Here is a 14,823-nt window from a genome sequence, read left to right on the forward strand (position 1 = left end):
GCATTTCTGCACTTATTAAGTAAATTAGGTTATTTATTAGTGATGAGCGAATATACTCGTTACTCGAGATTTCTTGAGCATGCTCGGGGGTCCTCCGAGTATTTTTTAGTGCTCGGAGATTTAGTTTTTCTTGCTGCAGCTGAATGATTTACATCTGTTAGCCAGCATAAGTACATGTGGGGATTCCCTAGCAACCAGGCAACCCCCACATGTACTTATGCTGGCTAACAGAGGTAAATCCATCCATAGTTTACATCAGCCCACCACTGGAGCTTATACAGGTCCTTCTCAAAAAATTAGCATATAGTGTTAAATTTCATTATTTACCATAATGTAATGATTACAATTAAACTTTCATATATTATAGATTCATTACCCACCAACTGAAATTTGTCAGGTCTTTTATTGTTTTAATACTGATGATTTTGGCATACAACTCCTGATAACCCAAAAAACCTGTCTCAATAAATTAGCATATTTCACCCATCCAATCAAATAAAAGTGTTTTTTAATAACAAACAAAAAAACCAACAAATAATAATGTTCAGTTATGCACTCAATACTTGGTCGGGAATCCTTTGGCAGAAATGACTGCTTCAATGCGGCGTGGCATGGAGGCAATCAGCCTGTGACACTGCTGAGATGTTATGGAGGCCCAGGATGCTTCAATAGCGGCCTTAAGCTCATCCAGAGTGTTGGGTCTTGCGTCTCTCAACTTTCTCTTCACAATATCCCACAGATTCTCTATGGGGTTCAGGTCAGGAGAGTTGGCAGGCCAATTGAGCACAGTAATACCATGGTCAGTAAACCATTTACCAGTGGTTTTGGCACTGTGAGCAGGTGCCAGGTCGTGCTGAAAAATGAAATCTTCATCTCCATAAAGCATTTCAGCCGATGGAAGCATGAAGTGCTCCAAAATCTCCTGATAGCTAGCTGCATTGACCCTGCCCTTGATGAAACACAGTGGACCAACACCAGCAGCTGACATGGCACCCCACACCATCACTGACTGTGGGTACTTGACACTGGACTTCAGGCATTTTGGCATTTCCTTCTCCCCAGTCTTCCTCCAGACTCTGGCACCTTGATTTCCGAATGACATGCAAAATTTGCTTTCATCAGAAAAAAAGTACTTGGGACCACTTAGCAACAGTCCAGTGCTGCTTCTCTGTAGCTCAAAAGTGGCTTTACCTGGGGAATGCGCACCTGTAGCCCATTTCCTGCACACGCCTGTGCACGGTGGCTCTGGATGTTTCCACACCAGACTCAGTCCACTGCTTCCTCAGGTTCCCCAAGGTCTGGAATCGGTCCTTCTCCACAATCTTCCTCAGGGTCCGGTCTCCTCTTCTCGTTGTACAGCGTTTTCTGCCACATTGTTTCCTTCCAGCAGACTTACCATTGAGGTGCCTTGATACAGCACTCTGGGAACAGCCTATTTGTTGAGAAATTTCTTTCTGGGTCTTACCCTCTTGCTTGAGGGTGTCAATGATGGCCTTCTTGACATCTGTCAGGTCGCTAGTCTTACCCATGATGGGGGTTTTGAGTAATGAACCAGGCAGGGAGTTTATAAAAGCCTCAGGTATCTTTTGCATGTGTTTAGAGTTAATTAGTTGATTCAGAAGATTAGGGTAATAGGTCGTTTAGAGAACCTTTTCTTGATATGCTAATTTATTGAGACAGGTTTTTTGGGTTATCAGGAGTTGTATGCCAAAATCATCAGTATTAAAACAATAAAAGACCTGACAAATTTCAGTTGGTGGATAATGAATCTATAATATATGAAAGTTTAATTGTAATCATTACATTATGGTAAATAATGAAATTTAACACTATATGCTAATTTTTTGAGAAGGACCTGTATCATCTGACTGAGGGGGGTGCTAGGTGTAGGACCCCCACGTATCTGATATTGATGACCTGTAGGTCATCGATACTTTGTGACCAGACAAACTCTTTAAAGGATATCTGTCATCAGCTTCCTGTCACCTGAATGTGGCGGGTCCTTTTTTGGGTCATATGGGCGGTGTTTTCGGGTCTTTTATTAACCCCATTTTTCCCCGCTGGCCGCACGCTGGTCGCAAAATTGACTTGCCGTTGATTCGCTTTCCTCCCTAGTTAACGCGTGTGCAAAGCAATCTTGCCTTGCGCACACGCAGTATGCCTTGCCCAACTGCGGGCAAAGCCGAAAACCATTAGTGCGCATGAGCCGGCGCATTATGTCCCGGAAGTATTTTGCTGTGTTCCGGGACATAATGCGCACTAATGGTTTTCGGCTATGCCCGCAGTTGGGCAAAGCATACTGCGCGTGCGCAAGACAAGATTGCTTTGCACATGCGTTAACTAGGGAGGAAAGCGAATCAACGGCAAGTCAATTTTGCGACCAGCGTGCGGCCAGGGGTAAAAAAAGGGGTTAATAAAAGACCCGAAAACACCTCCCATATGACACAAAAAAGGACCCACCAAATTCAGGTGACAGGTTCCCTTTAAACCACATTATGGTACAACTGGGTGTGGTCAGTTTAACAATTGTGTTCTTATTTTCAGAAAATCATCAGAAAGTCACACCAGGTCATAAGAAAGAAAAAAAGAGTGAAATTCCACAAGACAAGCCAAAACCACTTGAAAGTAATCCAACCCTTTGTTTTTCTCTATGTTATATACTGACACTGCTATATATATATATAATGTTTTATAGTTTTATAGAGATGGAGATATATATATATATATATATATATATATATATATATACATATACACACATCCTAGATATAACTGAATGAAATATTCAGTTGTAAATCTTTATTCCTTACATAGTGGAATGTGTTGAGAATAATAAAACCTAAAAATGATCAACATAAATTACAACTAATATCCCATGGAGATCTGGAGTAGGAATGATGCTCAAAAGAAAAGTGTAAAATGAAGTTACAGGCTGATCCAACTTCAGTGGAAATGCCTCAAGACAAGGAAATGATGCTCAGTAGTGTGTGTGGCCTCCACGTGCCTGTGGGATCTCCCTACAACATCTGGACATGCTCCTGATGAGGAGGTGGATGGTCTCGTGAGGGATCTCCTCCCAGACCTGGACTAAAGCATCTGCCAACTCCTGGAAACTCTGTGGTGCAATGTGACATTGGTGGATGGTGCGAGACATGATGTCCCATATGTGTTCAATCAGATTCAGGTCTGGGGATCATGAGGGCCATTCCATAGCTTCAATGCCTTCATCTTGCAGAAACTGCTGACACACTCCAGCCACATGAGATCTGGCATTGTCCTGCATTAGGAGGAACCCAGGACCAACTGCACCATATGGTCTCACAAGGGGTCTAAGGATCTCATCTCGGTACCTAATGGCAGTCAGGCTACCTCTGGCAAGCACATGGAAGGCTGCACGGCCCTCCAAAGAATTGCACCCCACACCATTACTGACCCACTGCCAAACCGGTCATACTGAAGGATATTGCAGGCAGCAGATCGCTCTCCACGGCGTCGCCAGACTCTGTCACATCTGTCACATGTGCTCAGTGTGAACCTGCTCTCATCTGTGAAGAGTATAGGGCACCAGTGGCGAATTTTCCAATCCTCGTGTTCTGTGGCAAAAGCCAAGTGTCCTGCACGGTGTTGGGCTGTGAGCACAACCCCCATCTATGGACGTTGGGTACTCAGACCATCTTCATGGAGTCGGTTTCTAACCGTTTGTGCAGCCACATGCACATTTGTGGCCTGCTGGAGGTCATTTTGCAGGGCTCTGGCAGTGCTCCTCCTGTTCCTCCTTGCACGAAGGCCTAGGTAGTGGTCCTGCTTCTGGGTTGTTGCCCTTCTACAGCCCCCTCCACGTCTCCTGGTATACTGGCCTGTCTCCTAGTAGCGCCTCCAGCCTCTGGACACTACGCTGACATCCTGGATGAGCTGCACTACCTGAGCCACTTGTGTGGGTTGTAGAGTCCGTCTCATGCTACCACGAGTGTGAAAGCACAACCAACATTCAAAAGTGACCAAAACATCAGGCAGAAAGCATTGGTACTGAGATGTGGTCTGTGGTCCCCACCTGCAGAACCACTCCTTTATTGAGTGTGTATATATACAGACATATATATATAATTTAACTTAGATACTGTAACTGATTTTTGATTCATTGGTCATCATTAGGGAAATATATATATATACAGTTAGGGCCAGAAATATTTGGACAGTGACACAAGTTTTGTTATTTTAGCTGTTTACAAAAACATGTTCAGAAATACAATTATATATATAATATGGGCTGAAAGTGCACACTCCCAGCTGCAATATGATAGTTTCCACATCCAAATCGGAGAAAGGGTTTAGGAATCATAGCTCTGTAATGCATAGCGTCCTCTTTTTCAAGGGACCAAAAGTAATTGGACAATGGACTCTAAGGGCTGCAATTAACTCTGAAGGCGTCTCCCTCGTTAACCTGTAATCAATGAAGTAGTTAAAAGGTCAGGGGTGGATTCCAGGTGTGTGGTTTTGCATTTGGAAGCTGTTGCTGTGAGCAGACAACATGCGGTCAAAGGAACTCTCAATTGAGGTGAAGCAGAACATCCTGAGGCTGAAAAAAAAGAAAAAATCCATCAGAGAGATAGCAGACATGCTTGGAGTAGCAAAATCAACAGTTGGGTACATTCTGAGAAAAAAGGAATTGACTGGTGAGCTTGGGAACTCAAAAAGGCCTGGGCGTCCACGGATGACAACAGTGGTGGATGATCGCCGCATACTTAATTTGGTGAAGAAGAACCCGTTCACAACATCAACTGAAGTCCAGAACACTCTCAGTGAAGTAGGTGTATCTGTCTCTAAGTCAACAGTAAAGAGAAGACTCCATGACAGTAAATACAAAGGGTTCACATCTAGATGCAAACCATTCATCAATACCAAAAATAGACAGGCCAGAGTTAAATTGGCAGAAAAACACCTCAAGAAGCCAGCTCAGTTCTGGAAAAGTATTCTATGGACAGATGAGACAAAGATCAACCTGTACCAGAATGATGGGAAGAAAAAAGTTTGGAGAAGAAAGGGAACGGCACATGATCCAAGGCACACCACATCCTCTGTAAAACATGGTGGAGGCAACGCGATGGCATGGGCATGCATGGCTTTCAATGGCACTGGGTGACTTGTGTTTATTGATGACATAAGAGCAGACAAGAGTAGCCGGATGAATTCTGAAGTGTACTGGGATATACTTTCAGCCCAGATTCAGCCAAATGCTGCAAAGTTGATTGGACGGCGCTTCATAGTACAGATGGACAATGACCCCAAGCATACAGCCAAAGCTACCCAGGAGTTCATGAGTGCCAAAAAGTGGAACATTCTGCAATGGCCAAGTCAATCTCCAGATCTAAACCCGATTTAGCATGCATTTCACTTGCTCAAATCCAGACTTAAGACGGAAAGACCCACAAACAAGCAATACCTGAAGGCTGCGGCTGTAAAGGCCTGGCAAAGCATTAAGAAGGAGGAAACCCAGCGTTTGGTGATGTCCATGGGTTCCAGACTTAAGGCAGTAATTGCCTCCAAAGGATTTGCAACAAAATATTGAAAATAAAAATATTTTGTTTGGGTTATGTTTATTTGTCCAATTACTTTTGACCTCCTAAAATGTGGAGTGTTTGTAAAGAAATGTGTACAATTCCTACATTTTCTATCAGATATTTTTGTTCAACCCTTCAAATTAAACGTTACAATCTGCACTTGAATTCTGTTGTAGAGGTTTCATTTCAAATCCAATGTGGTGGCATGCAGAGCCCAACTCGCGAAAATTGTGTCACTGTCCAAATATTTCTGGCCCTAACTGTATATATATATATATATATATATATATATATATATATATATATATATATATATATATATACACTGTATATATATATACACACTGCTGTTCAAAAGTTTAGGGTCACCCAGACAATTTTGTGTTTTCCATGAAAACTCATACTTTTATTAATCAAATGAGTTGCCAAATGAATTGAATATCTGGTCCAGACATTGACAGGGTTCGAAAAAAAAGATTTTTATTTGAAATAATAATTTTCTCCTTCAAACTTTGCTTTCGCCAAAGAAAGCTCCCTTTGCAGCAATTACAGCATTGCAGACCTTTGGCATTCTAGCAGTTAATTTGCTGAGGTAATCTGGTTGACAGCTTTTTTTTGTGCATTGTGAACAAGCTGAAAAATGCTAAATAGTTGGACTAGGCCAAGTAGTCCTTTAGTTATAATCTTTTGCTGATATAATAGTGATAAAAAAAAAACACTAAACAGCCCAGTAAGTGACACATAGCATGAATCAGGGTCTGTCTCTGTCTCTGTTTTCCTGCTCTCAAATTAGGTAGCAAAAACCTGGTGACAGATTCTGTTTAAAGTTGAGTCCAATAAATGTTTTCGGAACCAGCTTTTTAAAGTGGCATCTAGTTAATAATAGAACTGTGATAACAATTTCATCTTTCTGATGTAGTCTTTCAGTGCCTCTTTCATTTCTGTAAAAGTATTGCCATCTTTTCAGGCCTCCCTTAGGCCATGTTCATACGTTCCTGATTTCCCTGCTGTTTTTTCTGCACTAAAAACCGCAGCTCTTGGCAGAAAACGCAGGTGCGTTTTTTGGTGCCTTTTGTGATGCGTTTTTTGATGCGTTTTTTGATGCAGTTTTTAGTGCAGTTTCTGTGTGTTTTCTAGGAAGTTTTTTTAGGGTTAAAATGGCTGAAAATACCCTAACCCTACCCCTAACCCTAACCCTACCCCTAACCCTACCCCTACCCCTAACCCTACCCCTAACCCTAACCCTACCCCTAACCCTACCCCTACCCCTACCCCTAACCCTAACCCTAGTTCTAACTGTAGTGGGGAAAAAAAAATTCTTCTTTTTATTATTGTTACTACCTATGGGGGTGATAAAGGGGGGGGGGGGCATTTACCTTTTTTTTATTTTGATCACTGTGAGGTTATCACAGTGATCAAAATGTGCCTGGAACGAATCTGCCGGCCGGGCAGGGGGGGCGTCGGAGCACGAGGGGGTGGCATCGGAGCATGGGGGGGTGGGATTGGAGCACGGGGGGGCAGCCACACTCCGCCCACGCACTTCCTGCTGCAGCGGTTCTGCACCACAAACCGCAGAAAACCCGCAGATATTTTTTTCGTCTGCGGGTTCTACTGCGGGTTTGACCTCACAATGGAGGTCTATGGGTGCAGAACCGCTGCAGTTCCGCAAAAAGAAGTGACATGGTACTTCTTTTTTACCGTAGCTATTCAGCGCGGCTTTTTTCGCGATTTTCCGCAATGTGGGCACAGCAGTTCCTGTTTTCCATAGGGTACATTGTAATGTACCCTGCATCGAAAACAGCTGCGGACCCGCAGCGGCAAAATCGCGGCGGTTCTGCATTAAAAAAAGGATTGTGTGAACATGGCCTTAAACAAAGCCTCCTTTTGCGGCCTGCGTCACTTTTCCCTGCTGATGCCTAGGTCCAGCTAATTAATACAGGGAGTGTCTCAGACTACCACAGTGGCGCAGTATAACCTGAGACACTCGCCGTGCTCCTGGAGGTATCAGCCGAGGCAGGGGCTTGTGGCTCTAACTACCAAATCACACTGTGTAAAGAGTAGTCTGAAAAACGGCAATATACATGTGTTTATGGAAAAGAAAAATGAAGAAACTACTTGAGCATATAAAGAAGTGTACCATGTATCTTAACTAGTTTAGCCAGCTGAGATCCAAGCTAAAAGGAGAAGATGCAGGGTGTACTAACATTGCTCAAATTTAGACAGTGTAGGTTTCACCCACAAAATGTGTTGATTGCCTTTCTGCTGTTTTATTTTCCAGATGCAACCAATGTTTCAAGTAATGGTCTAGGTCAAATACATCTAAAAAACTTATGCTATTTCTGTGACAATATGACTTCCAAATGTAATCTGAAAGAACCAGACTGTGTAAGCATTTGTGATAAAACAGCAATATGTGAAAAAGAAGGCGAAGCATGCGTGGGAATATGGTAAGTCAGAGTCTATTATCCTTCAGTTAATCTTATGTTGAGTAACAAATATATGTGCCCCTGAGCCAGAGGAGATCTACGTCTTTTCTGCATTATGAGAACAGAGTATTTAGCTCTATTAGATATCATGCTTACAGTTCAAGGTAAAACATGGATGAACCAGCTCACCCCGATTGAGGCTTCCAGGATCCTTCAGCACGGAAACACCATGGATGCCCAATGTGGGAAAGCAGTAATCAAAGATTAAGGATTTTCCAGACTTTTTTTGGATTTAAAATATTGACAAACTTTATTCCAAAGGTAATGATAATGATAATCCCGGTACTCCAAGGTATATCCAAAGAAACATATTTTTTACTATGTATGTCAGACTAAATCCAAATCCTTTTTTATGGATTCATAATTCATTCATGAATAAGTACTTAGATTTACTGTATATACTCAAGTATAAGTCGACCGGCGTATAAGCCGAGGCACCTAATTTTACCTAAAAAAAAATGGGAAAACGTATTGACTCGAGTATAAGCCTGGTATGCATTGTCCCCTCATCCCCATCCTAGTATGCATTGTCCCCTCATCCCCATCCTGGGATGCATGGGCTCCTCATCCCTATCCTGGTATGCGTGGCTCATCATCTCTATCCTGGTATACATGGGCTCCTCATCCCTATCCTGGTATGCATGGGCTCCTCATCCCTATCCTGGTATGCGTGGCTCCTCATCTCTATACTGGTATGCATGGGCTCCTCATCCCTATCCTGGTATGCATGGGCTCCTCATCCCTATCCTGGTATGCGTGGCTCCTCATCCCTATCCTGGTATGCGTGGCTCCTCATCTCTATCCTGGTATACATGGGCTCCTCATCCCTATCCTGGTATGCATGGGCTCCTCATCCCTATCCTGGTGTGCGTGGCTCCTCATCCCTATCCTGGTATGCATGGCTTATCATCCCTATCCTGGTATGCATGGCTCCATACCTCTCCTTGTATGCATGGCTCCATTCCTATCCATGTATGCATGGCTCGATCCCTATCCATATATGCATGACCCCATCCTTATCCTGGTATGATTGGCCCCCATAAGAAAAAAAAAAAGTTAACCATTACACTTACCTTCCTAGCACTCCCTCGCAGCATCTTGTTCTGGTGCCAGCAGCTGCTTTATGCTTGTAAGCAGCACATGGCAGGGACGTCATGCGCTGCTCACAAGCAGAGCACAGCTACCTGAATACTCACCACTCCCCACGCCAGAAGTGCAGTGAGTATTAAGTAGCGTGCACAGTGTCAGCTGCCGGGCGGTCACATATGCTGCTACTTAAGAGAAACGAATATCCACCTCTCTCCACGCCCATGATAAAATGTATACTTGTTGGAGAAAAGTTGAATTTGATGGACTTTGGTCATTTATCAACCTGTGTAACTATAACCAAAAGTTTGGACACACCTTCTCATTTAAAGATTTTTCTGTATTTTCATGACTATGAAAATTGTACAATCACACTGAAGGCATCAAAACTATGATTGAACACATATGGAATTATATACTTAACAAAAAAGTGTGAAACAACTGAAAATATGTCTTATATTCTAGGTTCTTCAAAGTAGCCACCTTTTGCTTTGATGACTGCTTTGCACACTCTTGGCATTCTCTTGATGAGCTTCAAGAGGTAGTCACCGGGAATGGTCTTCCAACAATCTTGAAGGAGTTCCCAGAGATGCTTAGCACTTGTTGGCCCTTTTGCCTTCACTCTGCGGTCCAGCTCACCCCAAACCATCTCGATTGGGTTCAGGTCTGGTGACTGTGGAGTCACTCTCCTTCTTGGTCAAGTAGCCCTTACACAGCCTGGAGGTGTGTTTGGGGTCATTGTCCTGTTGAAAAATAAATGATGGTCCAACTAATCGCAAACCGGATGGAATAGCATGCCACTGCAAGATGATGCCATGCTGGTTCAGTATGCCTTCAATTTTGAATAAATCCCCAACAGTGTCACCAGCAAAGCACCCCCACACCATCACACCTCCTCCTCCATGCTTCACGGTGGCAACCAGGCATCTAGATTCCATTTGTTCACCTTTTCTGCGTCACACAAAGACACAGTGGTTGGAACCAAAGATCTCAAATTTGGACTCATCAGACCAAATCACAGATTTCCACTGGTCTAATGTACATTCCTTGTGTTCTGTAGCCCAAACAAGTCTCTTCTGCTTGTTGCCTGTCCTTAGCAGGGGTTTCCTAGCAGCTATTTTACCATGAAGGCCTGCTGCACAAAGTCTCCTCTTAACAGTTGTTGTAGAGATGTGTCTGCTGCTAGAACTTTGTGTGGCATTGACCTGGTCTCTAATCTGAGCTGCTGTTAACCTGTGAATTCTGAGGCTGGTGACTCAGATATGATTACCATAGTTATTGATTTTGCCAAATACCATAATAATAAGAGAGACAGAATGTTTTAAGGCTTTTTTATACACTAAGATTACTATGCCTTTAAAGAATTCTGGACTTTGCATATGATGATGTCATGTGTTTTGGAAGCTTCTGATAGTTAATTAGAGACACACGTGGATATATTTTAATGCACACCTGAAACACACTGCTTCTTTGTGTAGCATCATGGGAAAGTCTAAAGAAATCAGCCAATATGTCTGGAAGAGAATTGTGGACTTGCACAAGTCTGGCTCATCGTTGGGTACAATTTTAAGATACCTTAAGGTGCCTTGTTCATCTTTACAAACAATTATGTGCAAGTACAAACAAGATGGGATTGTCCAGCCATCATACCGCTCAGTAAGAAGACGTATTTTATACCAGTGATGAACGTGCTTTGGTCTAACGTGCATATCAACCCAAGGACAGAAGCAAAAGACCTTGTGAAAATGATAGCGTTAGTATCCACAGTGAAATGAGTACTGTATCAACATGGGCTGAAAGGCCACTCTGCAGGAAGAAGCCATTACGCCAAAAGAAACATAAAAAAACAGATTACTGTTTGCAAATGCACACAGGAACAAACACCTTAATTTTTGGAGACGTCCTGTGGTCTGATGAAACTAAAATTGAACTTTTTGGGCATAATGACAATCGTTGCGTTTGGCGGAAAAAGGGAGAAGCTTGGAAGCCTAAGAACACCATTCTAATTGTGAAACATGGTGGTGGCATCATCATGTTGTGGGGTTGTTTTTGCTGCATGAGGGATTGGTGTACTTCACAAAATAGGTGGCATCTTGAAAAAAGATTATGTGGCGATACTGAAGCAACATCTCAAGACATCAGCCAGGAAGTTAAAGCTTGGGCAGAAATGTGTCTTCCAAATGGACAATGACCCAAAGCATACTGCCAAAATGGTAAAAAAGTGGTTTAAGGATAACCAAGTCAATGTTTTGGATTGGCCATCACAAAGCCCTGATCTCAATCCTATTGAAAATTTATGGGCAAACCTAAAAAGGCTGATGTGAGCAAGATGACCTACAAACCTGAATCAGTTACACCAGTTTTTTCAGGAGGAATGGGCCCAAATTCCGACCAATTTTTGTGAGAAACTTGTGGAAGCATATCCCAAACATTTGACCCAAGTAATTCAGTTTAAGGGCAATGGTACCAAATACTAATGAAATGTATGCAAACCTTTGACTTTGTAGTAAGTAATAAAAATGCCTTAAAACATTATTTCTCTCTCATTATTCTGGCATTTGGCAAATATTAAGTATGTTAATCATAACTGACCTAAAACGGAAAAGGTTTATTCTGATTTCTTGTTAGATATTGAGAAAAACATGCATATGTGTCTTTCTATGGTGTATTTAAACTTCTGGTTTCAACTGTATGTGTAAAAAAACATCAGATTGCAGATATCAATGTGTCATTTTATTCAGTTTTTTATGATTTAGGCTACTTTCACACTAGCGTTTTTTGACGTACGTCGCAATGCGTCGTTTTGGAGTAAAAACGCATCCTGCAAAGTTGCCCGCAGGATGCGTTTTTTCTTCATAGACTTTCATTAGCGATGCCACACGTCGCATCCGCGATGGATGCGTCGTGTTTTGGCGGACCGTCGGCACAAAAAATGTTCCATGTAACGTTTTTTGGTGCGTCGAGTCCGCCATTTTCGACCACGCATGTGCGGCCGGAACTCCGCCCCCTCCTCCCCGTACCTTACAATGGGGCAGCGGATGCGTTGCAAAACTGCATCCGCTGCCCACGTTGTTCTTTTTTTCGCAGTTTGCGTCGGTCCGTTGGGCCGAGACATGGCGATGCCCCCGTACCGACGCTAGTGTGAACGTAGCCTTACATGCCTATGCAGACGGCTTAGGAGAATTGATCCTACTTACAGATTCCCTTTAAGGTATCTCTAAGATACCTTATCGAAGAGGAGTCAGTACGGGTAACATATACGGTACTATGAACATTTTAAGCAAATTTCTGTGAATTGTTTTAGGCCCATAAAATGTCTCTTGTTCAGTCATTTATGATGTTAAAAGCATTTTATCAGCATTCTCAGAAATATACATTACTAATTTTTAACATGCATTATATCTTATCTTTACTTTAAGGAGGAATAATGGCACTCACTTAACCGAAGAAACACTGTGCCATGACACAACACAACTTCTATATGGTTACACGCTTGACGACTATAGCAACAACGATTGCATCATGAAAGAAAGAAAGACTGCGGAAGGAACTATGTTTATGTGCTCCTGCAGTGGAGAAGAATGTAATAGCAGGTTTATATGGGAAAAAGGTATGAGCTTTCCTAACATTCTGGAATTTAATATTCCTATTTGCATTTTTGCATCTTGTGTCCTCTCTTTTGTCATTGAAATAGAGGAGAACAGAACCAATACATATACGAGATTGAGATACGAGATCAGATTGTGTCTTATATTTTAGGGTACTTAGTAGTGCACCCTGTTTTTGCCTATGTGCCCTCTCTTTTGTCATTGACTGCTAAGTAAAATAAGAGCATCAACTGTAAAGATGGAAGAGAAAAACTATTATTTTCTATTTTCTCTGTCAAATCTCCCGTGCTCTCATAACCCCTTCATGACCCAGCCTATTTTGACCTTAAAGACCTTGCCGTTTTTTGCAATTCTGACCAGTGTCCCTTTATGAGGTAATAACTCAGGAACGCTTCAACGGATCCTAGCGGTTCTGAGAATGTTTTTTCGTGACATATTGGGCTTCATGTTAGTGGTAAATTTAGGTCAATAAATTCTGCGTTTATTTGTGATAAAAACGGAAATTTGGCGAAAATTTTGAAAATTTTGCAATTTTCACATTTTGAATTTTAATTCTGTTAAACCAGAGAGATATGTGACACAAAATAGTTAATAAATAACATTTCCCACATGGTTACTTTACATCAGCACAATTTTGGAAACAAAATTTTTTTTTGTTAGGAAGTTATAAGGGTTAAAATTTGACCAGCGATTTGTCATTTTTACAACGAAATTTACAAAACCATTTTTTTTAGGGACCACCTCACATTTGAAGTCAGTTTGAGGGGTCTATATGGCTGAAAATACCCCAAAGTGACACCATTCTAAAAACTGCACCCCTCAAGGTACTCAAAACCACATTCAAGAAGTTTATTAACCCTTCAGGTGCTTCATAGCAGCAGAAGCAACATGGAAGGAAAAAATGAACATTTAACTTTTTAGTCACAAAAATTATCTTTTAGCAACAACTTTTTTATTTTCCCAATGGTAAAAGGAGAAACTGAACCACAAAAGTTGTTGTGCAATTTGTCCTGAGTACGCTGATACCTCATATGTGGGGGTAAACCACTGTTTGGGCGCACGGCAGGGCTTGGAAGGGAAGGAGCGCCATTTGACTTTTTGAATCAAAAATTGGCTCCACTCTTTAGCGGACACCATGTCACGTTTGGAGAGCCCCCATGTGCCTAAAAATTGGAGCTCCCCACAAGTGACCCCATTTTGGAAACTAGACGCCCCAAGAAACTTATCTAGATGCATAGTGAGCACTTTGAACCCCCAGGTGCTTCACAAATTGATCCGTAAAAATGAAAAAGTACTTTTTTTTCACAAAAAAATTAATTTAGCCTCAATTTTTTCATTTTCACATGGGCAACAGGATGAAATGGATCATAAAATTGTTGGGCAATTTCTCCCGAGTACACCGATACCTCATATGTGGGGGTAAACCACTGTTTGGGCACACGGCAGGGCTCGGAAGGGAAGGCACGCCATTTGACTTTTTGAATGGAAAATTAGCTCCAATTGTTAGCGGACACCATGTCGCGTTTGGAGAGCCCCTGTGTGCCTATGCATTGGAGCTCCCCCACAAGTGACCCCATTTTGGAAACTAGACCCCCCAAGGAACTTATCTAGATGCATATTGAGCACTTTAAACCCCCAGGTGCTTCACAGAAGTTTATAACGCAGAGCCATGAAAATAAAAAATATTTTTTCTTTCCTCAAAAATGATTTTTTAGCCTGGAATTTCCTATTTTGCCAAGGATAATAGGAGAAATTGGACCCCAAATATTGTTGTCCAGTTTGTCCTGAGTACGCTGATACCCCATATGTGGGGGTAAACCACTGTTTGGGCGCACGGCAGGGCTCGGAAGGGATGGCACGCCATTTGGCTTTTTAAATGGAAAATTAGCTCCAATCATTAGCGGACACCATGTCACGTTTGGAGAGCCCCTGTGTGCCTAAACATTGGAGATCCCCCAGAAATGATCCCATTTTGGAAACTAGACCCCCAAAGGAACTAATCTAGATGTGTGGTGAGGACTTTGAACCCCCAAGTGCTTCACAGAAGTTTATAACGCAGAGCCATGAAAATAAAAATAAAAAATT

The 14,823-nt window shown here is 42.2% G+C and overlaps 1 protein-coding gene across 1 annotated transcript in view; it reads left to right on the forward strand.

Moving 5' to 3' along the window:
* The window catches only part of TGFBR2 (transforming growth factor beta receptor 2), a 78,075-nt gene that overhangs the window by 44,497 nt on the left and 18,755 nt on the right, over window positions 1-14,823 (forward strand). Inside the window, exons 4-6 of the mRNA XM_069730020.1 lie at window positions 2,545-2,625; window positions 7,837-8,005; window positions 12,550-12,740. Of these exons, the coding sequence (XP_069586121.1) occupies window positions 2,545-2,625; window positions 7,837-8,005; window positions 12,550-12,740 (441 nt within the window). The remainder of the gene's footprint in view (window positions 1-2,544; window positions 2,626-7,836; window positions 8,006-12,549; window positions 12,741-14,823) is intronic.

Source organism: Ranitomeya imitator, chromosome 6 (genome assembly GCF_032444005.1).
Source record: "Ranitomeya imitator isolate aRanImi1 chromosome 6, aRanImi1.pri, whole genome shotgun sequence".
Lineage (NCBI taxonomy): Eukaryota > Metazoa > Chordata > Amphibia > Anura > Dendrobatidae > Ranitomeya > Ranitomeya imitator.